Source organism: Marmota monax, unplaced genomic scaffold, assembly GCF_021218885.2.
Source record: "Marmota monax isolate L192 unplaced genomic scaffold, Marmota_monax_Labrador192_F-V1.1 WCK01_AAM20220418_F8-fsc00005, whole genome shotgun sequence".
NCBI classification, from domain to species: domain Eukaryota; kingdom Metazoa; phylum Chordata; class Mammalia; order Rodentia; family Sciuridae; genus Marmota; species Marmota monax.
This window is the reverse complement of record NW_026692254.1, coordinates 30,834,273-30,859,223: the sequence shown is the minus strand read 5'-3', so window position 1 is coordinate 30,859,223 and position 24,951 is coordinate 30,834,273. Positions and strand designations below refer to the sequence as shown.

Below are 24,951 nucleotides of genomic sequence, written 5' to 3'. Positions count from 1 at the left end.
AAAAGCTCTCTCAGAATTACTCTGAACACTTACCAAGGGGAGAGGAAACCTTTTAAAATCCAGCAAAGGTAAAAATGAACCTTGAAATAATGAGTTAGCAAACTTCAAAAAGGCTATTTAAAAAGTGTGCTGATAATACATTTTTGAAGGGTCCCAGTGTCCAATAACACATGAAGATTCTTCCATTTTGTTAAGGCTGTAGTTTTTATTCCTCAGTACACACAATTCTCTTTTACATGGAAGGCAGACTTTCACCCTATGTGACAGACATAGTACTATTACCAATGTCACCCTTCCCAACCTACTCATGACATAGCATACAGTTTGATAACTGCTCTCTAGGGTGGCTGGGGTATTTCACCATTCCCTCCAATATGCCCCCCCCTTTATTTCTGGCCAGTATGGGGGCTATAATGGCTAACAAGAAAATGTGGCTAGGAGGTGCTCAAGATAGTAAAGCAAGCAATATGAAAAAACAAAAAATGATAAAAGTTATAAACAGACACATGACTAAACACAGTATTAAATTGCTAGGGATACTATATCAAACTGGATGGTTTAAATAATAGAAAGTTGTATTTTAGTTCCAGAGGCTAGAAGTACCTAGATCAAGGGTTGCTTCTTTCTGAAGGCTGTGAGGAAAAATCTGTCCCATTCCTTTCTCCTCCCCTCTAATGCATTTTCTGGCAATCTTTGGAGTTCTTTGGGGTTAAGAGCTCTGCCTTAAGGATGCATGTCATTCTCCCTGTGTGCATGCAAATTTCCCTCTTAAGGATACCAGACATATAAAGACAACTCAGAGAACAAACTATTGATTCACGAAACAGCATGCATGAAATGTAAACATGTTTTGATCAATGAAAGAAGCTAAACTCCAAATGTTATCTGTTGTATGATCCCATTTGTATGTTTGTGGAAAAGGCCAAACTAAAGAGACAGAAAATAGATGAATATTGCCTACAAGTGGTAGGTAGGAGAGAAATTACAGCAAAGTGGCAGGACAAGGGAATTTTATGGGTACTGAGACTATTATGTATGATATTGGTGACAAATACACAACTCTGAATTCTCCAAAACAATTAGAACACAATAGAGTGAATTATATTGTATATAAACTATAAAAACCATCACCTACAATAAGGGAAACCAAAGAAGGGGTTCAGACTTTGACAAATATATATAGTTGCACTACAAATTAAGCACACAAGCACACTGATGGATTAGGAAGAAAAGAGATGACTCAAGGAACTTGGAAAATTTTTATACTGGACACTATAAAGCTAAAGACAAAAAGAATTGTATATATCATCATACTCCAGTTGGTAATTTTTTCCCTCTCTCATAAGGGTATATGTTAGTAATTCTAAGCCACTTTGAGGGAATGTTGAGGTTGAATCAAGAAAATATATTGTAGATAATGACAGCCTGGCTTCTCATTTCCAGAGGAAAAAGCTACAGACAAGAGAAATATGTAGACCATAATAAAGCCCACAGTATTGAATTAGTGTGCAAGGTTTAAGTATGAATTCATAAAAATAGATGTAGGTGTGCATTCACAGATTGGTGTATATGCACTCAACTTAAAAATGTTTCCAATGATTAAGCTGCAACAAATTGTGTGATGATATAAATAATGGTAGTTTTAGATTATTTTTCCAAAATACAGCATATAACTTAACACCTTTACATATATTTTAAGTGTACAATTCAGTGGTATTAAATGCATTAATAATGTGTAACCTGATGACTATGCATCACCACAACTTTTCATCCTGTAAAACCAAGTCTCTGCTCATTAAACAATAAGTCCCCTTTTCTCTCACCTCCCAGCTGCTGGAAGCCATGATTCTACTTTCTGCCTCTGATTCGACTTACTCTAAGAATGTCATAGAAATGGAATCATTCATGACCTTGACACTTCAAGAATATTAGCCAGGAATTCCGTAGGATGTCCCTCAATTTGGGGTTATCTGATGTTTCTCATGATTATACCAAGATGATAGAGAAAGGTGTCACTCTACCAATTGCTGATAGGAGGTAGCTGTAGACATCTAAACTCCATCTCGAAACTCCTCACAATGCCCCAAAGAGAAGGGTATCATGCAGTTTCCAGTTCTGCTTCCAGAACTTGGAGACCATCATGCCTCACACCATTCTAACAAATAGCAAGCTGGATAGTCTGAAAAATCAAGTTTTCTTGGATCAGAACAACAGAAGAGGACACAGAACAAATCCCTGACCCCACAGTCATGGCTTGTCACAGCAGAGATGGAGGGACCACCAAAGGAATAAGTGCTGGGTAGGAAAATCTGAAGTGCAATTAATGAATTGCTGGAAGCTCAGAGTGAATAAGTTGAAAAGTCTCAAGGGACCCAATTGGGGAAGGGGCACACCATTACTAGGAATTTACCTTCAGAAGCTTGACCAGTTTCTTAATGCAAATGTCAGAGAATAATCCCCTGGTGTTACCAGCTGAGGAGGAAGGAGCCATTGTGAAATGCTCATTCTGTTGTTCTTAACAATGCCTGTCCTCAGGAATAGTCAACCGGAGCTTAACCAGCTGCGATATTATCAGAATCTAACTGACCTGGCTGACCAACTCCAGTCTACTCTAGCTTTCCATATGAGAGAAGGGAAATAGTTAACTCCAGCTCACTCTACCCAGCCTGATCCACCTTAGAGGAATAACAAACAAACAACTCTTAGAAACATAAAGAAAATTCACAGTCCAGAAACACAGGCACACAAAAAGACCTACTCATAAAGCAACAGAATGCCTCTCCCCACAATTTAGCACCATACTACTACTAAAAGCCTACTTACAGAGGGTACTTTTATCTAGAACATCATATCTGACTACCAAGAAAAAAATAAGACATACTAAAAGGCAAAAAAGTTTAAAAAAGAAACCCACAATTTGAAAACATGGAATAAGCAACAAAACTAGCCATGGCAGGGATATTGGAATGATCAAACTAGGAATTTTAAATAACTGATTACTATGCTCACTAAGTTTTACTATGTAAGTAAGTTTACACAGTAAGTATTACTATGATTTATAAGTCATTCTGTGAAGCCAGCATCACCCTAATACCAAAACCAGAGGACAATTCTATAAGAAAAGAAAATTACAGACAAAACCTCTCATGAGCATAGATACAAATATTCTCAACAAAACACCTAACAAATTAAATCCAACAACTTACAAAAATAATTTGCACCATCACTAAATGGAATTTATTCCAGCTATACAAAGCTGGTTCAACATTCAAAAATCAATTAATATAATCCATTACATCAACAAGGTAAAAAAGAAAAATTACTGATCATATCAATAGATGGAAATGACTGGAATGAAAAGTGAATTTCTGTGTGGTCTGATCTGAATTCTGTACCTCACACTTCCAAGGACAGACCAGGACATTGAACTCATTAAGGTAGCTACTGTAATAACAAGGGGGCAGCTAAGGTGACAATATTGAAAGCTACCCAAAACAGCACAAATAACAATGCATGTATAACGATGCCATTGAATAATCAAATTTATTTCTGAGTTGCTTAAGGATCATAAAAGAGAAACATTAACTCTCATAAAAACAGTAGTAAAATACAGTACACAGGAATGTCATTTGAATGATAAAAGTACAATAGCAAATGAAAAACAGTATCTTTTAACTTTTAAATACAAAGGTGAAGCAATTTAATAAGAAACTTTGTTAGTAAGAAAAATATATGTCCCATGTCTTTATTACATACTGTACAAAATAAAATATTGCACCTTTAAGTCATATAATAAATATATACAAAGAGTATCTTACAGGTGATCTTTCTTTTAATTTAATAACCTTCAACAATCAAATGTGGCTGATGATTAACAACTCATGGCCTGGTGTGTCCTCTTCATTTTCCCCTGTCCATTTCCAGCCACTAAACCCTCCACATACAGTAGTGCTCATCCCAGTGTCGGTGAGGCTGAAGTTAGAACAAAACAGATCTGGTGCTTAGAATATGGTAGAAAGACTCAGCAAGCTCATCCACAGATGAATCCAAAGCCAAAATGCACAGTTCAATTATTGATCAGGAACTAGATCTAGCACAACCTGCCTTGGGAAACTTTGTTGCCAACAGGCTATAGGCAACATGTGACAGGCAGTCAGGACACTGCATTAAGAAGTCTAAACATTTATTTGGGGTTGTGTGCCATCTAAAACCATAACTGGAGGAATACCAGGAAAAGATCACCACAACCAAATTAGCTCTAGAGTTTACAATTTAATGCTAGCCTGAACCTGCTTCAGAGGCAACACTTACTCCACACTTAACTTTCACCTTGACACTATCACACCAGCATGGACCCAATCTAAACCCAACCCAACCCTGCCCCAACCTGGCCCTGAGCCCAACTCCTTAACCAAGCACAGCCTTAGCCCTAATTTAACTTCCTTTCTCACCTAACTCAATCCTAGCTGAAAACTAACCCTAACCTTTCTTCCCCAAAACCTAAACCAAATCCTAATTCCAACTTCTAAAAGTGTAACTTCCCTCCTAACTCTAATTTACTTTGGATTTACTGAAAAATCAACTCAAGCACTTATTTTATATAAACAATTCTTTTCAATTATGTATCTTATTAGATTACTTTCTTATAAACTTTCCAAAATAAAAATCCTCAGGAATACTATTTTATGCATAAATTAGGTCTAAAAGGCTTTGATTTTCTGTTTGTGTGCAAGAGAATAGTGCTTAGAAAAAGTTCTATTCACAGTTCTTAAAGCATTGCATACACTTCAAAATCAGTAGAAAAGGTTAAATTTCCCTCTTCTTTGATTTCCAAGATGCCTCATTTGGTCACAGATGGATTTCTGTAGTTGTGAAAATGGCAGCAATATTTCCTCTGTGTTTTCTTCCAAGAGTGCTCGAGAGCAAGGACAGGATGCCACCTCCTCATGAATTCTTGGGTCAATTGTAGTCATAAGCCTGTCCAAGAGATTATCTCTTTTTCACAGACTGAACTTGAGCATCTTTGCAAATGCCATTAATGATAACATCTGAACAACTACTGGCCAGTTGTAGATACCTCACAAACTTGTTGAAACTCTACAACTTGAGAGAAGAGGAAGTTATCAGTTGCTGTGCTTCCTAAGACTTCAGGATGTACCACTCTGTGCTAGTTTACAAATCACAGCATGCGAGGATGTGCTCATTATCTTGGTGACTTCCCGATTACACAGACATGATGAAGTCCCAAGTGCATTGGCACATTACTAAGTTAATCTTGGAATACATCATTTACAGGAAGTGTAATTAGAAACCGACCATGGGGAAAATTTCACTTTACAAAATTTTAACAGGGATGTTTTTGCATCAACCCCTGTTTGATCAAGGAATTCAGAGTCTTTAGGAAATACATGTTTTTGAACCAGAGACATGGGGAAAAGAGCTTTGATTTTTTTTATAGTCACAGCAGCATCACAACCCCTCCATAAGTTTACCCTTCTTGGCATGACTGGCAGCACTTTCGTTTGTGGAGGTCCAGAGAACACAAATTAAGGTGCCTTATGAACATACAGTAGTGAGTTGTATCTGTACAGTCGCCTGCAAAGAAGAAAAAGAATCAGTAACACGTGGCTCATTAAAGGCTGACTAAAAGTCATTGGATTTTGTGAAAAGCCATAAATTAAGATCACAGAGTGAGGAGAAGAAACTAGCCTTGGCTTGGGCCACTGCTTTGTCCTGGATTCAGAAGTGCAGTGGACTCACTTCTCAGTTCACCAAGTGGGCTCTCTCTGTGCCCTGGGAACCTCACAGCCCCTCTGGTCCATGCTGCTGCTCTCAGGGCTCAGAGAAGCACTTAGCTTTGGCAGAGTCATGGACCCCTGCTCTCTAGAAAAATAACATACAATTAAATTTGACACATAATTTCAGGACATTTCTTCTGGTAGAAGGAAACAAGTGGAGAGTTTGCCAGTGCTTGTTGGAAAGGCAGTAACCAATGCTGCTGGAACTTAATAATCCTATTATTTCTTCTCTACAGACCCCAGAGCTATGTGCATATAAAAGAGCTCATCTATTGTCCCAAGCCACCACATCTGTTCTGAGTGGCCTCTCAAGAAGTGACTCTGATGAGGTTGACACCATCAAGGTCAGGTTAGGACAAGATCTCTGGAGCTGTGGTGACACCTGGGAGGGGTACGTACCATTGCAGGAAGGCCCAAGACAGTGCCTCCAGGAAGCTGGTTTCTTATTCTGCACACAGTATCTCTCAGCCACAGGTTTGCAGCTTCTTGTGTGGACACAGTCGACTTTCCGAGACTGGAACCCCCTGCCACAGGCTGCTGTACAGGGTTTCCAAGGGCCTGTGCGCCAACACACATTGCAGGCTCCTGATGTGCAATTCCTCCTAAAGGTGGGCCTGAAATAGGAAAAGAATATCAACAGGAGAGGCTGGGTGTCACTTTCTTGATGGGATCAAGTCTTTTATCCTACTATATATTCTATATACTAAGGCTTTGACAATTAGGACCCAATTCACCAGGAAATCAATTCTCAATGTCCATGGTTGGCTAAGCAAAGCAATGGTAAAATTGTGACCATAGAAAAGAGAATCTGTCTACTTCAGAATATGGACAGTTTTCAAGCCATAGAGAATAACCTTATAGTTATATAAGTTAGCCCAAGGTACATTAGGATGATTCTGAAAATCAACAGATATACGATAGGAGAAAAAGGGGAAGAACTATTTTAGAAAAATTCAATAAACATTTAAGACTTTCTGTGTATCAAGAACAAGGCTCTGAGGATGTAGAAATTGGTGACATATAATCCCAATGCCAAAATGATGTTTAAAAATATGTGGTGGAGTCAACAAGAAAGCACATTTTCACAGTATGAGACAGGATGAAATAGGTGCCACTAAAATCCAAAGTTGAGAGCTCACACTCAAGTTTACACAGAAGAGATCACTGAGAGGACATGGGATTACTGCAAGGCATCACCACCACTGGGAAAGGTTTTTCTTCTCATTGTTGGCAGGTGGAAGGTCTCTGGGTGTCCTCCATCTAAAACTGAGATATCCCCCTGCTTCTGTGCCATGCAATCTAGAATGATAGAATATCCCCTACTCCCTGGGGCTTGAGAGTCCCTGCTTAGATGTGCTCTCACTAAGAAGGCACAGCAAGCAAACTGTGTGTTTGCCCTGACTTTCAACACCACGGCCCATACATCAGAAGAGAGGCTGTTGCTGATAAGCTGAAGCCGTTCAATTTAGGCAAGGAAGAGAATTATTTACTATAATGATCACAGTAAAACACTTCAAATTTGTGAACAAGCCTTGAGTTTTCTGTTTATAAGCACTTGAAGCATATTCCGTTATGAGTCTGAATTTATATGTGAGCAACCCTGTCTGCCAAGAAAAGTGCTCTAACATGTACATTTAGGCCACACCAAGATGTCTAATCAGAAACTACCAAAGACCATTTATTTGGGAAGAGGAATTTATTTCTGATTTCCCTGGCTTTTAAAACAGAACTGAAACTCAATACTTTCTGATTTGGGGAAAATGTTTATCTTGGAGGAGAGAGCCACCTTAATGGATCCACTTCGGGTTATGTGTCCTGGGAAAGGTTCTGGAAGATATATTTGTACTGTATGAGAATGTCTCTCTACGCAAAGATGATAGGAAGGGGGCCCTCACATGAACTGGTCAATAGTTATCTTTCTTTTAGGAATTTGGAGGTTGCTGGACAAGACATATAAAGTTGAAGCCTGGAGTAGTAGTGATTGCCACATTCTGCCACATGGGCCAGAAAGGTAGGAAAGAAGTTTCAAGAAACAGCAAAGAATAAAGAAAATACACATGGAGCAATATAGATAAGAGGAGAAAAACAGAACAAAACAAAACAACAACAACAAAAAAACAATGGTTTTTCCTTTCTTGGTTATGGTCCTTCCTGAGGTCTGACTGCATCTCTCTTTGGATTATTTGAGAATTTTAAGTACTGGGGATTGAACCCAGGGCTTTGCACATACTAGGAAAGCACTAAGCTTCATCCTCAGTCCTTTTTATATTTTATTTTGAGACAAGGTGTCACTACGTTGCTGAGGCTGGCCTCAAACTTGGTATTTTCCTGCCTCAGCCTTCCAAGTTGCTAGGATTACAGGCATGCGTCATGGCAGCCAGGTTTGAGACATTTTTGTATCCATATTAAAGACTCCTTATAAGGACATAAAAGTCTATAAGGAATGTTGAAACAACCACTGGAAATGTAACAAAACAGAGAAAACAGCAAAAACCTGAATTTCTTTAAAGGAGAGCTTAACACATAGTGGGAAGCGATACTTTAATTTGCCAGTAGGGGGAGTCTCCATCAAAGGGTTTAACCATACTGTCCCAATGGTTCATAAGGTTTAGGGAGGGAGAAAGGGGAGGTTACCCACACTGGTAACTGCTTGTTTTCCCTGGTAAATATGACACTTAGGGGACCAAGGTTGAGTCACTTTGAATAACATTAGGCAGAGACTGAATACTCCTCAGCCATCTCCCTATGCAGAGATCAGCTTTTCTACCAAAAAGTTTCAACAAATATTCAAAAAATACACTTAAGAAGATACACGTGTTAATTGGTCTTGTCTTATTAAAAAATCTTTTGCCCTCTTTGCAGAAATCATTCCAAGTTGACTTTTGTCATCTCCAGCCCAAAAGGCCTTAACTGATAACAACCATTTCTTCTGCTTTGATGGGAGGCAAGGGCATCCCAAATATAAAGGATAAGAGGCTCAGAGACATACCCAGAAGTGGAAGTTCACGGCAGCTCAGAGACTGATCATGGAGGTCAGAGTAAAACAAATGGCAGGCTGGATCAGCAGAGGGGCCACTTCCTCCTGAGCAGGGATAGAATGACCCGGGATGGGAATACCTGAACCAGGTAGACACAGACTGGGTACCAGCACTGTGCACAAATTGGAGGTCATGTGTTTTTCTACATAAAAAATGAATGTAGAAATGGCAGAAAAAATCATAAAGCAACCCTAGCTTTTCTCGCTTTCTTGTTTCTATTCAGTCCTGTTCCACTCTTACTTCAAATAATTGCCTGCATCACCAGCCAGATGGAGCTGGTGATTCTGAGTATGACAAACCCCAAGCCGGGAGGGTTGTAAGAAGTAGGCAGAAGTGGGCAGCTTTGAAAAGGCATAGATTGTTATGCAGTTTCCAGAATGTTCTGATTCATTAAGTCTGAAGTAAGGAACAAGAATCCTTATTTCAGAGAAACTTCCCAGGTTGATTCTAACTCTTGGCTGAGATGAGTAATCATCACTTTGGGCAACTATGTGCTCAATGTTTCCTTAGGTCCCCATGTTGTCTTCTTAATACAAGTTGGGACTGTCTTTACCCTAACAATTCCCATTCCCTTTTAGGTCATACCTCCTAAACCCTTCCCTGGACCTACAGAAGTCTCTAGCAGACAGCCTGCTCACACTGAGCCTCCATTCACAAAGACTAATGACACTCTCTGCAAGACATCCTGTAACACTGTGGCTACTGGGGGATGCCTCTCCAGCCTGCCCACTGCTCCCTACTAGGCACTTAAAAAGGAAATCTAACACTGCACCCATCTTTGGCAAGCCCACAGTCAGCACACCAATTTAGCAAAGATCTATGGGGAAAATGAGACATTAATCAACTTAATCCTTCATCTATAAACCATCAAATATTCAAGGGATAATAACAGCATGAAAGAAAGCACCAGGTTATAAAAGCAGAATAGCCAGTCCTGGAAGAAACAGTCAAAAGAAAATGAAAGGTAACATGACCCCCAATCCATCAGCTCTAAGAATTTTTCTTCTATTATTTAGAAAAATATCCACCCTTTTATTTTACTTCCATATCTTTTGTCTAAAGCCCTATTTAATCAGATTTTCAACCTGTTTCTTATTTTTAGTTGTAGATGGACACAATAACTTAATTTTATTTATTTATTTATTTTTATGTAGTGCTGAGGATCAAACCCAGTACCTCAGATGTAAGAGGCAAGTGCTTTACCACTGAGCTACAACCCCAGCCCAAGGTTTTGAACCTTTTGAAAGATCATTCTATGCTTTTTTCTTTTCATATTCTTTGCTTCTTATTTTTTGCTGTCTTTTTAAAAATATTTTTTTAGTTATAGATGGACTCATACCTTTATTTTATTTATTTATTTTTTATGTGGTGCTGAGCATCGAACCTAGTGCCTCCTGTGTGCTAAGTGAGCACTCTATCACTGAGCCACACCCCAAATCTTGTTTTTACTGTCTGTGAAACAGAGAAGAATGAGGTTTGGACACAGGTGTGAAGAGGGTGTAGGACTTGAGCCTATGGAATTTTATAGGGCACATTAAGGATTTGGGTTAATTTTCTTTTTTAAAATTTTTTTAAAATTTTTAATTGTTGATAGATCTTTATTTCATTTATTTATTTATATGTGGTGCTGAGAATTGAACCTAGTCCTTCATACATGCCAGGCAAGTGCGCTACTGCTAAGCACCAGCCCCAGCCCTGCATTTGGGTTAATTTTCTTCTTAGGAACAAGAAAATCTATAACATGATTTTATGCTAACAGTGAGCTAGGTGGAGGTGGTGGTGGTATAATCAGATCTGCATCCTGGAAAATTCACTCAGGCTGTAGTGTGGAGACTGATTTGGGAAAAAGCATGGTTATACGGAGGGAGACCAGCTGGATGGCAGTGGACTAGGTGAGATGATAGTTGCCTGCCCAAGAGTAATGGTGACAAAAATGGAACAAAAAGAACATGGGTTCAAGAAAAAACTCTAAGGAGCTAAAAATGCATGTGAAAAGTAATCAGAAAAGTACAGATTACAAAGAGACATAATGTTTTAATCTATTGGATTGGCAATTTTTTTTGAAAGACTGAAAATGTATTCAATGAGGATGAAAGGGGGGTATCAGATATTGTTGGTCTGGGTATTTTGATGGTTATTTGGTAGTATCCAAATGATCATGTCTACTAATTCAATTACATATCTAAAAATTTACTCTGTAAAAATATACCAATTTTGTGTAAATATATATGTTCCAGAATGTTTACTGTAGCATCTGTTTGTAAAAGTGGAAAAATTAAAACAGTCAAATGTCCATCAACATTGGAATAATGGAATATTAAATGCAACAATTAATAAGGACAAGTTCAATCTTTATGAACCAGGATAGGAGGAAAGTCTACAATACATTCTGAAACAGAAAACATAAATTTCAGAAAAATGATAAAAGTTTCAATCCATGTAGGGAGTACTTATTTGTATTGCAAATATATCTTTCTGAATGCAAAGTTAAACATCTGGGACAATGCATATCAATCTGTGTGTGGCCTCTATCTTCTCAGCAAAATAGGAAACTAGGTTGTCTGTTGAAATGAGGGCAGCTGTTCCAAACATTTTCCATTTGAGGAGTTCTGGCTTGAAACTGTGTTATGAGGAATGGGAAATACAGCTGACTCTACATTGCCAAACCTGACTGAAAACTCAAAATGTAACCAAGCCAATTGTCAAGGTCAGCCCACTTTCTCCAGCACGTCTCAAAATGTGAAGAAGGGAGAAAGAGTTAGATATGATTATCTTCTAGGACCCAGGCTGCCTGGGTGCTGACACCAGGGTAACTAATTAAAACTTTTCAACCACAAGTTCCCCACCTGGTAGATAAAGGAAGTTAAATAGTCCAAGGTCACACAGGAAGAGAATGATAGGATGCCAAGCCCCTGATTAGTGTGCTTCTAGGTTGCTAGCTAGGATACTACACTCTGGGATGGTAGAGCTGCCAGTTGCAAGGGGCCTGGATCTCCAGATGACCTCCTGAATAAAGCTCTTCTACTGCTACAGCACTACTAGCTCAGACTTAGAGCAAAACAAACTCCTCTCTTGTTTAAGCTCTTCCACAAGATAAAATTTATTTTATTCTTTGCTGAACCATCGGGCCAACATCCTAATCAAAACAGTTTCTAAATAGAGGAACAAAGTGGTTCATTGAAAACATCAGGAAGATTTAATCTGTAAACCTAAATTAAACATTATTAGGCTTGACCAACTTTGTATATAAAGAGAAAAATATCTGTCTATTCTCAATGCTACCCTTTCTTCCCTTTAAGGCAATACTCTGTGCTCAACATTCAAATAACTTGTAATTACAAATAGTATATATTAACAAATATTTTAGTATAATATATTCTATTAAGGAATGGAAAAAATCATAACTTAACAGGAACTGTTAACTATGAGTGGTGGTAGAAACTAGAAGCAATTCCATTTTCAGGTAGTTTTAGTCACTGAGTGAGGCAGAGAAGACTGTGTGCTGCCCTGGGGTGGGGCCAGTACCTCCTGTCATCACAGTCAGAGCTGTTGTGGTGTCCGCAAGCTGTGTGATGCTGCAGCATCCTCACGGCACGACCCATGCAACGTCCAGGACACTGGAACAAAAGCACAACATGGTGTGAACCCTGTGAGCTCACGTGGGCTGTGTGTTCCAAGATGATGTACTGAGGTGGGACAGCCACAGTCCAGTTACGAGGTGAGTTAGGGAGGATCAGAGCACAGCTCTGCAGAACAGACCCCTCTCTCAGAGCCAGGAAGACAACTAAGCTTCGCCCTCCCTTCCTTTCCCCCCTGAAACTTAGGCCACCTCTGGGGAGAAGGGAAAAGGACAGGGGAAACTTAAATTGATCGGACTTAAGTCCGGAAATGACTACACTTAAAGTGTGAAAGACTGCCAAGTTTGGGTTTTTCCCACTCTGAGCAAAATGAAGACTTGTGCTAAGCTGATTTCAGTACAGGAAAACATATTAAAATGGATATGTAGTTCTTAAATTTTTACATAATCATAATGCCTATTAATTTTTCTTATACTTTATTTTATGCTTGAAATGGTCTTACCTATCCTAATTGTCCTATTTGTATTTCATTAATTTTACATTTAGGTCCTTGGTAAACTCAAAATTTATTTTGTTACATGTTCTGAGTTTAGACTCTGATTCTACTTACTTTTTTTATATTGGCTAACCAATATCTCTCATACCATTCTTTTTTTTTTTTAGTTAACAGCTTTATTGAGCTATAATTCACATGTCACACAGTTCACCATTTAATTTGCACAATTTAATGTTTTTTAAAGTGGCCTTACCATAGTTGATGCTAGAGCACTATCATCATCCCTCAAAGAAACCTAACAATCTTTTAGCAGTGACCCCCAGATCCTCCCACCACTTCTTCCCCGAGGCCTAGGAAACCATGAATCTACCTTTGTCTCTATGTTTCTATAGATTCACCTATTCTGGACTTTTAAGATAAATAAAACTGTACATTAGGTGGTCCTTATGTCTGTCTTCCTTCACTTTTGTTTTCAAGGTTTGTCCACATTGTAGCATGTATTAGTACTTTATTTTTTTAATGGCCAAGTAATATTCCATTGTACAAACACACCATGATTTATCTACTCATCAGCTGCTTCCTCTTTTTCTTAATTATGGGTTATTATTTGGGTTGTTTCTACTGTCTTGTTATTATAATAATTCTGCTATGAACATTCATGTACACATTTTTGTGTGAAAATACATTTTCATTTCTCTTATATCCAGGGGTGGAAAGTGCTGGGTTATAGGGGAGTTATATATTTAACCTTTTGAGGAACCACTAGACTACTTTCCAAAGTGCCTGTACATTCCCACAAGCAGCATCTGAAGGTTCTAGTTTCCCTACTACATTCTCACTGTATTTCTTACTAATGAAATCCTATTGGGCATGAACCCCTTTCTCATTGTGGTTTTGGTTTGCATTTCTCTAGTTATCAGTAGCAAGTATCCTTTTATATACTCATTGGCCATTTGTATCTTTAATTAAGAAATTTGTTCTGGTCCTTTGTTCACATTTTAGTAGGGTTATTTATGTTTTTATCAAGTTGTGGTTTATAATATAGATTTTAGATACAAGTGCCTTTTCAGATATATGCTATTTAAATATCTTCTGCTATTCTGTGGGTTGTCTGCTTACTTTCATGATGGTGTCCTTTGCAACAAAGTTTTATTTTTGATGTAGTTAATTTATCTACTTCCATTATGGTTGCTTATGCTTTTTGGTGTTATATCTAAAAAATAATTTCCTCATTTAAGTTGTGAAGATGTATCCTATGACTTCTTCCAAGAATTTTGTGGTTTAACTCTTAAATTCAGTTCTTTGATCAATTTAAGTTCATTTTTTGTATGTGGTGTAAAGTTAGAGGACCAACTTCATTCTTTTGTACATGGATATCTAGGTGTCTTGCACCATTTGTTCAAAAGTATTCTTTCCCCATTGAATAGTCTTATTAATCTTGTAGAAAATCAATTGACACAAATACATTGGTTTAGTCTTTACTTAATTGAAATATATATGTTTATATAGATCATATCATATACCATATACACACACATAATTTTTATACATATAATCTAGTACCACACTGTCTTGAATACTGCAGTTTGGTAATAAGTTTTGAAATTAGGATTTTTGAATCCTCCAACTATTCCAAAGCCCTCTCCTCTCTCTCCTTGTGAATTTTAAGATCACCTTGCCAATTCCTGATAGGGATTCTGTTGACTTTGTAGATAAATTTGGGAAGTGTTGTATTGTTAGCAACATTAAGTCTTCTGATGTATGACTATAGAATATCTTTTTCTATTTATTTAGATTTTCTTTAATTTCTTCAAAAAATCTTGTAGTCTTAAACCCTCAATTTTCTAAAACCATTCCTTCCCCTATGATAAACTGCCTTTGAACTTTTAAGTCACCTCGCATGGGTCTGCTGTGCTGTGGTTACAGTATGTGCCCTGTGTCTTTTCCTGCCCCAATAATGGCCAATTCTACTCACAACAGATTTGCATCTTGCTGGGACACAGCATGAGAAAAAGCTCTCCACACCTCCAGTAATTTGTTTTTCTAAAAATTTCTTGTCCTTATTTATTCTCTAACATGAATGCCAGAATTACTCCATAAAAAGGTTATGTTATTTTAATTAGAATTTTATGACATGCACAATTTCATTTAAGGAAATGGACATCTTTACAGTACTGACATTTTCCTTTCAGGAATATAATACACCTTTTACTGGTTCAACTTTTCCTTTATGTCTTAATAATGTGTTCTTCATGAGTTCATGTACATTAAAAACAATTTTCCCTGAGCATTTTATTATTATTTTATTAACAGTGGCACTTGGAATCTGAGTTCTGAGATTTTGTGCAGATAGCACTAGTGTTCGTCTCCTTCCTTCCTGGAAGGCTGCTCTTATTTCTACTGCCCTGAACTGATCTATTTAGGAGGTTTTGTTATTGCACCACTGCTTTAAGGTTCACTTTTGTACTGGAAGACAGAGACACTGATTTCCAAATGCAGATGCTGAGATCAGAGGAATACATTCCCCAAATTATTAGAAATAAGGAGGTGATTATAGATAGTACTGTCCACACACTAGACTACCTGGCTCGCTGGTTCGATGATCCTTTGAACACATGGATGCCCATGACACGGTTTCCTTCCCAGAGGCCGGTCTTTAGGGGCACATGCCCTCGGAGACACTGTCTGCACAGTTCCGTTGGCTTTTGTCCTTTTACATGTCACTTGCCGACTGTGGAATCCTTCACCACAAGATGAAGAGCACTCTGACCACACACTTGTGAACCACCTAGGAACAAAAACTACAGGATCTTAGTAAGGACTGGGACGCCAGGCCTTACAGGTTGTCTTGCCAAAATAAAACTCAATCCTAACAAACCGTTTCAGGGCTGTCACATGTGCCTATGGGAAGGGACAGCAGTATAGATAACTCCCAAACTTCCAAGATTTTCTTTTACACAGAGGAGCAGCAGAGTTACCATGTTAGAGATGACCAACATGACTGTAGGGCAGAGATATCTTTAAGTTTAGAGAGAGCTGTCCCTTGTGTGGTCCTGGACAGTGAAGTTAGGGTAAAATCAGTGGAAATTTCAAAAAGGTAGATTTTAATTTATTGAAACCAAGGGGAGGAAAATATTTCTAAAGTACCTATGTGCTGTTTGCTCTATTAGATATTTACATGTTATCCTATTTGATTTTTATGTGCTTCCCATTCTTTTAAGTCAATTGGCTAGGATCACATAACTAAACCAACAACAGAGCTGGGACTGGATTACAGATATATCTGACCCTAAGGATCATGCGTTAATGATTACAGGAGACAAAACGTGGACACGGACTCCTTTGGGATATTGAGTGATTTGTCATACAAGATGTCTAACCTGCTTGTATATTACGAAACAGAGGTCCGTGGTTATCCAGAGGACCATGTGCTTGGTTATTACATCTAACTAATGTTTAGTATTTCCTTCAATGATAAAAACATAGGCCAAAAGCTACAGTAGTATTAGTAATGCCAGTGATTTTGTTAATAGAAGCCATAAGTATTTCCATATCCCATTACAACTGTTATAGGTATCTCAAAACATCATTTATATTTATCACCACTTCAAGATTGAAGTAAAGCTAGCTTTTATTACTTAATGTGTCAACGGAGAAGCAAATTCATTACCATATCACACATTTAAAAAAATCTCAGTAAATGTATATCAGTATAATTAGCGTCCTCTGTAACCAGTTGAATTCTATTTTATATATTTAAAAACATTGTTATGAGAAGGTATTCATAGGTTTGTCCCGACTAACAGAGGGGGTCATGGCACAGGAAGGTTAAGATTAAGAATCCTTAAAGACAGTAGAATGAATCAGACATAATTTTTCTATGTTCGTACACTACCAGTGAAACTCCACATCATGTTCAACCACAGTGGGATCCAAATTAGAATAAGTTTTACTTGTATGTATAATATGTCATAATATACTCTAATGTCATGTATATCTCAAAAGAACAAAATAAATATTAAGAATCCTTGACATAACGGATTCTGGGGGATTAAGGGACCTCTGTGGTCTTCAATAGGTACAAAGCATAGTACTTTATTTATTCTAGGAATGCGCAAAGTCTCAGGCATATTTATTTATTTATTTAAAAAAATTTAGTTGTATATGGACACAATACATTTATTTTATTTATTTTTATGCAGTGCTGAGGATAGGATCCCAATGACTCACATGTGTTAGGCGAGTACTCTGTCACTGACTACAACCCCAACCAGCTTGTTTAATAAACAAGGCTGCTCATAAGTTTCTCAATGTGTATTCTCTCCACTTTGTAAAAATCAAAAATTGACATAAAGTGCCTTTCTCTGATCAGACTCCCCTTAATTATTGTAGCTTGAACTCAGGACTTTTTGAAGGGTGACTCTTAGCATAGATTTTCCTTTTAAGAATTACAGTGGGTCCTGGAAACCATGGAAGTTAGGGTGCCTGCAATACTGACAGCCCTTATAAGAGCATGCCTCAAGGTAAGTTTTTGGTTTTATAGTGTGACTGCATCCCATACCCCTCCAAGTCACAGGTATTTGGATATGGTGTGGGCATTTGCACAAGGGCACTGAGGTAAATAACATTAAGCTTTCTATTTTCTCCTTAAATAGTAGGGTTAGTGTTTGACCCAATGGCACATGCCCGTAATCCCAGCCACTGAGAGGCTAAGGCAGGAGAATTGCAAGTTCCAGGCCAGCCTGGGCAACTTAGCAAGGTCCTATCTCAAAATGAAACATAAGAAGGGCTGCAGGTGGAGCTCAGTGGTAGAGCACCCTGGTTCAATCCCCAGTACCACCAAAAAAAAAAAAAAAGAAAGAAAAAGAAAGAAAGGAAGAGAAAAAAGAAAGAAAAATGAGGTTGATAACTGTGTCAGCCATGAACTTGTACTCAATAAATAGCTCTTTATTTGCTACCTTATATTTTACTGTTGATTTTAATGCCATTTGCCAATTATCTGCTATGTCATAGACCATACCAGATAATTGGCAAATAGCATTAAATTTATTTTTAAAATTTAAAAAATTTTTAAAAATTTTAAAATAAATAAATATTTCATCATTCATTAATTCATTTTGCATATTATGGGACAGACATTGTGCTAAGTGTTAAAAATAAATTATTGAGAAAAACAGCCCTGAGTTTACTTATAAGATTTACAGTCTAGTGGAGAGCAAGACATTGTGGTAAGAGCTACGAAAAATGATAAAGAAATATAAAAAACATTTTGACTTACTTTGGAGAGCTAATGTCAGGAAGGTTTCCCTGAAAATGTATGGAAATATTAAGTGAAGAGAAAGGGAACAGTATGTGTAAAGGTTCTGAGTCAGGAAAGAAAACAGTACAACCAAGGGTCAAAAAATAATAGTATGGAGGGAGCTCAGATAACCAGAGTGGGAGAGATAAGCAATAAGAAAAAATAGTAACCAAAACCCATACATGAAGGGAATTCAATTCTTCACTCACTTATTCAGTCAATCAGCAAATATTCACTAACCCACCTACTGTGTGCTAGGTGCTATTTTAGATACTGCAGATAAAAAGTCATATAAGGTAGACATGACCCCAATGTTAGGAATTTTGGTCTTTTTCCTAAGGACAATGAGTACCATCATGATGAATTTGTTTTAAAAGATTTTTTGGTTGTTAATGCGGTCATGGGGATAAAACCCAGGGACACTCTACTATTGAGCTACATTCCCAACCCTTTTTATTTTTGATTTAAAGACAAGGTCTCACTAAGTTGCTTATGGTCTTGCTTAGTTGCTGAGGCTAGCCTTGAAATTGGGATCCTCCTGCCTCAGCCTCCCAAGTTGCTGGGATTCACAGGTATGTGACATCACATTGAGCTAAAAAATATTCCTATAGAGTGAAGAAAGTACCCTAGGGAAGGAGACAAAAATCAAGGACGGCTTGGACTCTAGTGGTAACCATGGAAATTGATAAAAACAGGTGGAGGTGAGAGAGGTGGGGGCGTGTAGGAGGTAGCCACTGAGATCTGGAAGACTGAGATGGATCACGTTTAGTGTAGATGAGAAGTTTGATTTGGGAGTTTTTCTAATTACTGACGTGTATCATTTATCACTTAGAAAGATTTTTGTGGTCAAGCCTAGGGAACTGTGTTTTTAACTAGTCCTCAGGTGACTGGTCCACTGCCTTATCTGCAAGGTAAGGCCATGAAATCAGCCTCACTGCAGCCCAAAGATGTAGCAAGCACCGGGAGTGCAGGAAGCAGATTTGTGTAGTTATTAAGAGTAAAGTTTCTGAGGTGGGGCATGGTGGTGCACACTTGTCATCCCAGGGACGTGCAAGGCTGAGGCAGAAGGACTACAAGTTTGAGGGCAGTCTGGGCAGCTTAGAAAGACCCTGTCTCAAATTTTTTAATGTAGCTCAGGGCTAAAGTGCCCCCTTGATTATATCCCTAATACTGATTATATCCCTAATTTGATTTAAAGACAAGGTCTCACTAAGGGACCTTAGAAAGACCTTCTCTGGTTCTGTTGACTGGGCTTGAAGAATGTGGAGGAGGCAGCCCACTGTGTGTGGGGGTGCTCTGAATTAGACCATCAGACCATCAGACCATTTCAGTTTAAATTCTGGTCCTTAAAATTGTAGGGGGTTTTCCCATCTGTCAAACAGGAAACTGAAATGTACCTCACAGGCTACTGTGAGACAATCCATGTCAAGCATTTAGCAGAATGTCTGGTACAGAGTAAGTGCTAAATAAATCTTAGCTATTGAGCCATTATGTCCAAATTGCTGTGTGTTTTAAAACAAGAAAAGTGTGGGTATGTATGAGATAAGAGAGTTCTTCACATACCTTGCAGGGCAGTCCTGGATGTTACAGGGCTGAAACCCTGCCAGTGGTTTCTGGAGGTGATTACAAAGGGCTTCACTCACTTTCTGTCCACTAGCCAACACACACTGGGGTCTCTGAATACGGGATCCCAAGTGACCACAGGAGGCAGAACAATGTGTCCAGTTACCAGGCTCCCAGAAAGGCTCTGCAGAAAGGAAATAAAATGTCATGACAGTCCCAGCTGGGCATGGTGGCATACACATGTAATCCCAGCTGCTTGGGAAACTTAGACAGGAGGATCGCAGGTTCAAAGCCAGCTTCAGCAAGAGCAAGGTGCTAAGCAACTCAGTGAGTCATTGTCTTTAAATAAAATACAAAATAGGGCTGGGGATGGGGCTCAGTGGTTGAGCATCCCTCAGTTCAATCCCTGGTACCCCCTCCCCCCCCAAAAAATGTCATGACAGCCCCAAATAAGAAATGATAATGAGCTGGAGAGGGAATAGCCAAAGACCATCATGAGCTGATCTCCCATTAGCTGCCAGTCTGGTTTTTCAAGCAGGACACACAGAGAAAACCAGGTTAGGGGGTCCTTTAAATCTTATTTTCCCTCAGCTAACTTACTGCAACCACTAATGGGCATGGTGGCCCAGATGGGGTCATTGGACCACAGGCTGTGAGAAGGGCTATTGTAGGCCTGGTAGATCTTCCAGAAAACCCCAGGGAGAGGGAGGAGCTACCCTGAGCAGTGGACTGCCTCCTCCACATTCTTCAAGCCCAGTCAACAGAACCAGAGAAGGGCAACTCCAGGGGGCGCTCTAATGCATTCAATTTTCCAAAACTGGTTCAGGCAGAGAAATAAAGGACAATTTAGCACAAGGAACAGGGACTGAGGATTAAAGAGTAAAGTTAAAGATGCATTTGAATTCCAGTCTTCTTTTTCCATTAATTTTTAATCAAAACTTCATATTAGTCCTGAAACTGCATAAATAATTTGTTGTGGAGACATCTGGAAAGGTAAAAAATGGGTGTTTTCTTTAAAAAGTAGAAGCTAAGCACCTCAAGCAATCACAGCTCTTTTGTTTTAGACCCCATTCCAAGCAGCCTTTCTCTTCCCTGCTGACACTTAGTAAAAGATGAGGTAGGACATGACGATGACAGATTTGTGTATGATCACAGAAAGTGCCAGATTTTCCTGTAATAATCACAAATAATTGATAGCTACCAGCTGTGTCCACAGGCTCTCTGACACACCAGAGTGATTTCTTTAACTTATTGTTTTCCAGTTTTTCCTCCTGAGTTTTGAATTTTTCTCTTAAATTGCATATGGCATCATTCACAGAGCAGAACCATAAAATATGTTTTGAGTTGGACCCTCAGGATCACAGTTTACTTAAAAAGATATTTTTGAAAACAGCTATTTGTTGAGAAATTCCCAGGTGACAGGTACTGGGGTAGGTACTTTATAATCAATCTTTCTGGTCATCCTGTGAAGTAGATATTTTTATTTGCAGAAGTGGAACTTGAATGAAGCTAAGGAACCTGCCCAAGGTCTGTTACTGGAACCCACATGTGTCTGACTCTGGATTTTTTTCTATTATCCCACATTTCACAAAGAAACCTTAACAGTTCAAGGCAGGACACATTGTGTTTCTTTAAAATTGTGTGTTTTTTACTGAAGTGTAATTCATGTACAATGAAATGCTTAGGTCTCAAATGTGCAGTTTTGTGAATTTTCACAACTTTGTAAACTTATATAACTGTGATCTAAAGAAAGGTATATAATATTTTTATCACTCCCTAAAGCTCCCTTTTGTTTCTTTCTAATCAACTCCCTCCCTCCCAGGCTCATTTTTAATCAGTATACATTGGCTTTACATATTCCTAGACTTCATGCAATATTTACTCTTTTGTATTTGGCTTCTTTCACTTAGTATAATATTTTCTGAAATTCACTCTATCATTGTGCACATCAGCAGTTCATTCTCTTTTACTACTGAATAATTCTGTTAGCTTTTTAAAAAATTCATTGTCCTGTGTAGGGCTATTGTGAATAAGGCTGAACATTATTGTATAAATCTTTTTGTGAGTATGTTATCATTTTTCTTGGGTAAACACTTGGGAGTGGAATTTCTGGATCCAGGGTAGGTGTATGCTTAACTTTATTACAAACTACACAAGTTTTCCAAAGTGGTCTTGTCATTTTACACACTAAGTAAATGAGAGTTTCAGTTGCTTTTATATTCTTACCAAAATTTGGTATTGTCAGTCTGTTTTTAACTACTCTAGTGGGTGTGAAATTTTATCTCATTGTGATTTTAATCTTCACTCCCCTGATGCCATCAGTATCCCTTCTTTTATGATATATCTGTTCAAGTCTTTTGCCCACTGTTTTAGGAGTGAGTGAGGGTGTTCACTGTTAACTTGTAGGAGTTCTTTATATATTCTAGATAGAAGTTCTTCATCAGAAATATGTTCTGCCAAAAATATTTCTTCTAGATTTTGGTTTATCTATTCGTATTCTTTTAGTTCACAGTACAAACATGTACCATTGTACCTGGCTTCTATTCATATGCTTAATGGTGTCTTTGATAAGATATTTAAAATTTTGATGAAGTCCAATTTTGAGAATTTTTTGTTTTATGGTTAATGATTTTTGACCCAAACACCTTTGAAAAGTAGATCACATCATACATTCCCATATAAGATTCTTCATTAGCCTCCCACATTTTTGGAATAGCTCTTGAGTCTTTGCCTTGACCCTCAAATTCATGATTGATGTGGTTCTCAGTGAACCTCTAACTTCATGTCACATCCTTCTCTTTTCTGACAGTGCCCTAGTAACATGAATCTTATTTCTGTTCCTTGACACAACAGTAGCATGTTAGGCTTACTCCCATTTTACAGTCTGAACACTCACTCTGCCCTGTTCCAGAAATACTCCTTCTTCACCTTTCTGTGTGGATTGGTCCACCTCATCATTGGGTCTGGGCTCACATACCACCTACTCAGAAGGCCTGACATACTTCCTTTACTAAAGTGACTACCTACATGCACTGTGCATCTCATCATTTAATGTTTTTCTCTTTGAAACATTTATCACAGAGAAATATCTAACATTTATGTATCTGTTCACTTGTTTCTTGTCCATCTCTCCTACTGGAATGACAAGCCCATAAACCCTGTCCTATTCAACACTAGGTCATAACTTGTTAGACAGTAGTCATTTTATGTTAAACTCATAAAATTAGTCTCTTGGAAGTGTTAAGGTAAGGATCCATTGAAGGGCTGGCATATTCCATAACATGTACATGTGTGTGTGCATACATCTGTGCGTGCATGTGTGTGTGGGAGGGTAGGAGGTGGTAGATTGATGTAGTAGTCCCAATAAACCAAATTTGACTATTGCAAAGGTTTGTCCTTCACCAGTAGCTTCAGCCTCATGAAGCTTTTTCCATTTTGAATTGATTTGAGGGAGCTATTCTTTTTTTTTTAAATAAATAAATATATTTTTTAAATAAATAAATATTTATTTATTTTTTTAGGTGTAGATGGACACAACACAATGCCTTTATTTTTATGTGGTGCTGAGGATCGAACCCGGGTCCCGCCTGTGCTAGGCAAGCGCTCTACCGCTGAGCCACAACCCCAGCCCTATGGGAGTTCTTCTTTTGATCTTTACATTCCACAACATGTGCATCTTCTCTGTGCCTTTGCACATCCTTGTTTCTCTAAAATTCCCTCTCTTGTCCCAGAACAAACAACATGACCTACATGAAGACTTAGTTGACTTCTCCAGAAAGAGATCGGGATCCTCCTTTAGTGCCCTGTTTTTTGGTCATCCTTCTATTATGGCATTTTAAAATGCTGCTTCAAAATATGTTTACATGACTTCCTCCCTGTTAGACTGGGAGCTTCCCCCAAACTAGGTTATCTCTGTATCCTCAGTTCTTGGAAGAATAAGCACTCAGCAAATATTACTGGATGTCAAATGAATAATCGAGCATATAATAATGATAGTATTGTGTCTGAAAGAAGAGAACTGTGTCATATCAATACCTCTAGATAATGATATCCTAAGTAACATGTGATGAGTTGTTGATGGGTAGCACCTTCTCCCCTGCATCTCAGGAGATGAAAGCCTAGAAATTACATGCCCCAGAATCCCTCCCTGAAGAGTTATATTCTACCTGGTACAGTTTGCCAATCAGAGGTATTACTCAAATTTAACACATGGAAATCGAAATGGAGCAGATTATATGCATGTATGAAAACATCAAAATGAACCCCACTATTATTTGTAACTATAACATACTAACAAAATACCTTATATAATATGGAAATGACAAGCTGCTATTGTTCATGTATGACTGATAGAATAAAACATGAGCTTTAAAGTAGCTTCTGCATGTTCCTCTGTGATTTACTGACTTCTGAGCTACAAAAAGCTGAAATAATCACTAATGGTTTAACATGATTCTAGTATCTCTGATTTTCTTAATTCTATTTTATGCCCTTGGCACTCTGAAGAATCTGCAAGCTTACAATACTTATATTAAGTTCTCTGATCATGCACTGATTTGCAAAAAATTGATATGTATGGGGAAAAATTTTTGTGAAAAGAGGAGAATGGAAGAATTGATTCCAGAAATCTTAACAAACTTTCCATCTATTAATATTTACTGAGTTGGCTATATTTTTGCAACTGGAAAATCAACATCTACATTATCACAGATAATGATGCACATTAGGGATATGAATTCTGTAGGTCTTCCTCAGAAGTAGATTTTTCTAAAAAATGTTTCAATATGATAACAATTAGCTGAACCGCCAAAATTAAGGGGCAAGAAAAAAAGCTGGCCAAATGCCTAGGAATAATTTTTACATATTAAAAAGTGAAAAACATGGAGAGTCTTTTAGCTAAATCCTTCTCCTACACAAGCTCACCAACAGGAAAGCTTGAAAAAGTCACAATTCTCAGACCTGGGGGCAGGGATTCTCCTGTTGAATCACTGCTGTTGGTTTTGGTGTTAGATGCCTGGAGAACATGATTTTTTTGTTGTTTGGGAAATACAATTTTACTTTCTGGCTATCTTCTTTCTTTTTTTTTTAATTTTTTATTGTTGGTTGTTCAAAACATTACATAGTTCTTGATATATCATATTTCACACTTTGATTCAAGTGGGTTATGAGCTCCCATTTT

At 38.0% G+C, this 24,951-nt stretch overlaps 1 protein-coding gene across 2 annotated transcripts in view; it reads right to left on the bottom strand.

Annotated features, from left to right (window-relative positions):
• Positions 1-3,524: 3,524 nt before the first annotated feature.
• The window catches only part of Adamtsl3 (ADAMTS like 3), a 341,011-nt gene continuing 319,584 nt past the window's right edge, over positions 3,525-24,951 (bottom strand). For both annotated transcript variants that reach the window (XM_058577562.1, XM_046438417.2), the window contains exons 25-29: positions 19,773-19,956; positions 15,494-15,698; positions 12,362-12,453; positions 6,198-6,412; positions 3,525-5,595 (exon numbers count right to left, since the gene is read on the bottom strand). In XM_058577562.1, the coding sequence (XP_058433545.1) occupies positions 5,489-5,595; positions 6,198-6,412; positions 12,362-12,453; positions 15,494-15,698; positions 19,773-19,956 (803 nt within the window). In that variant the 3' untranslated portion in view covers positions 3,525-5,488. The remainder of the gene's footprint in view (positions 5,596-6,197; positions 6,413-12,361; positions 12,454-15,493; positions 15,699-19,772; positions 19,957-24,951) is intronic.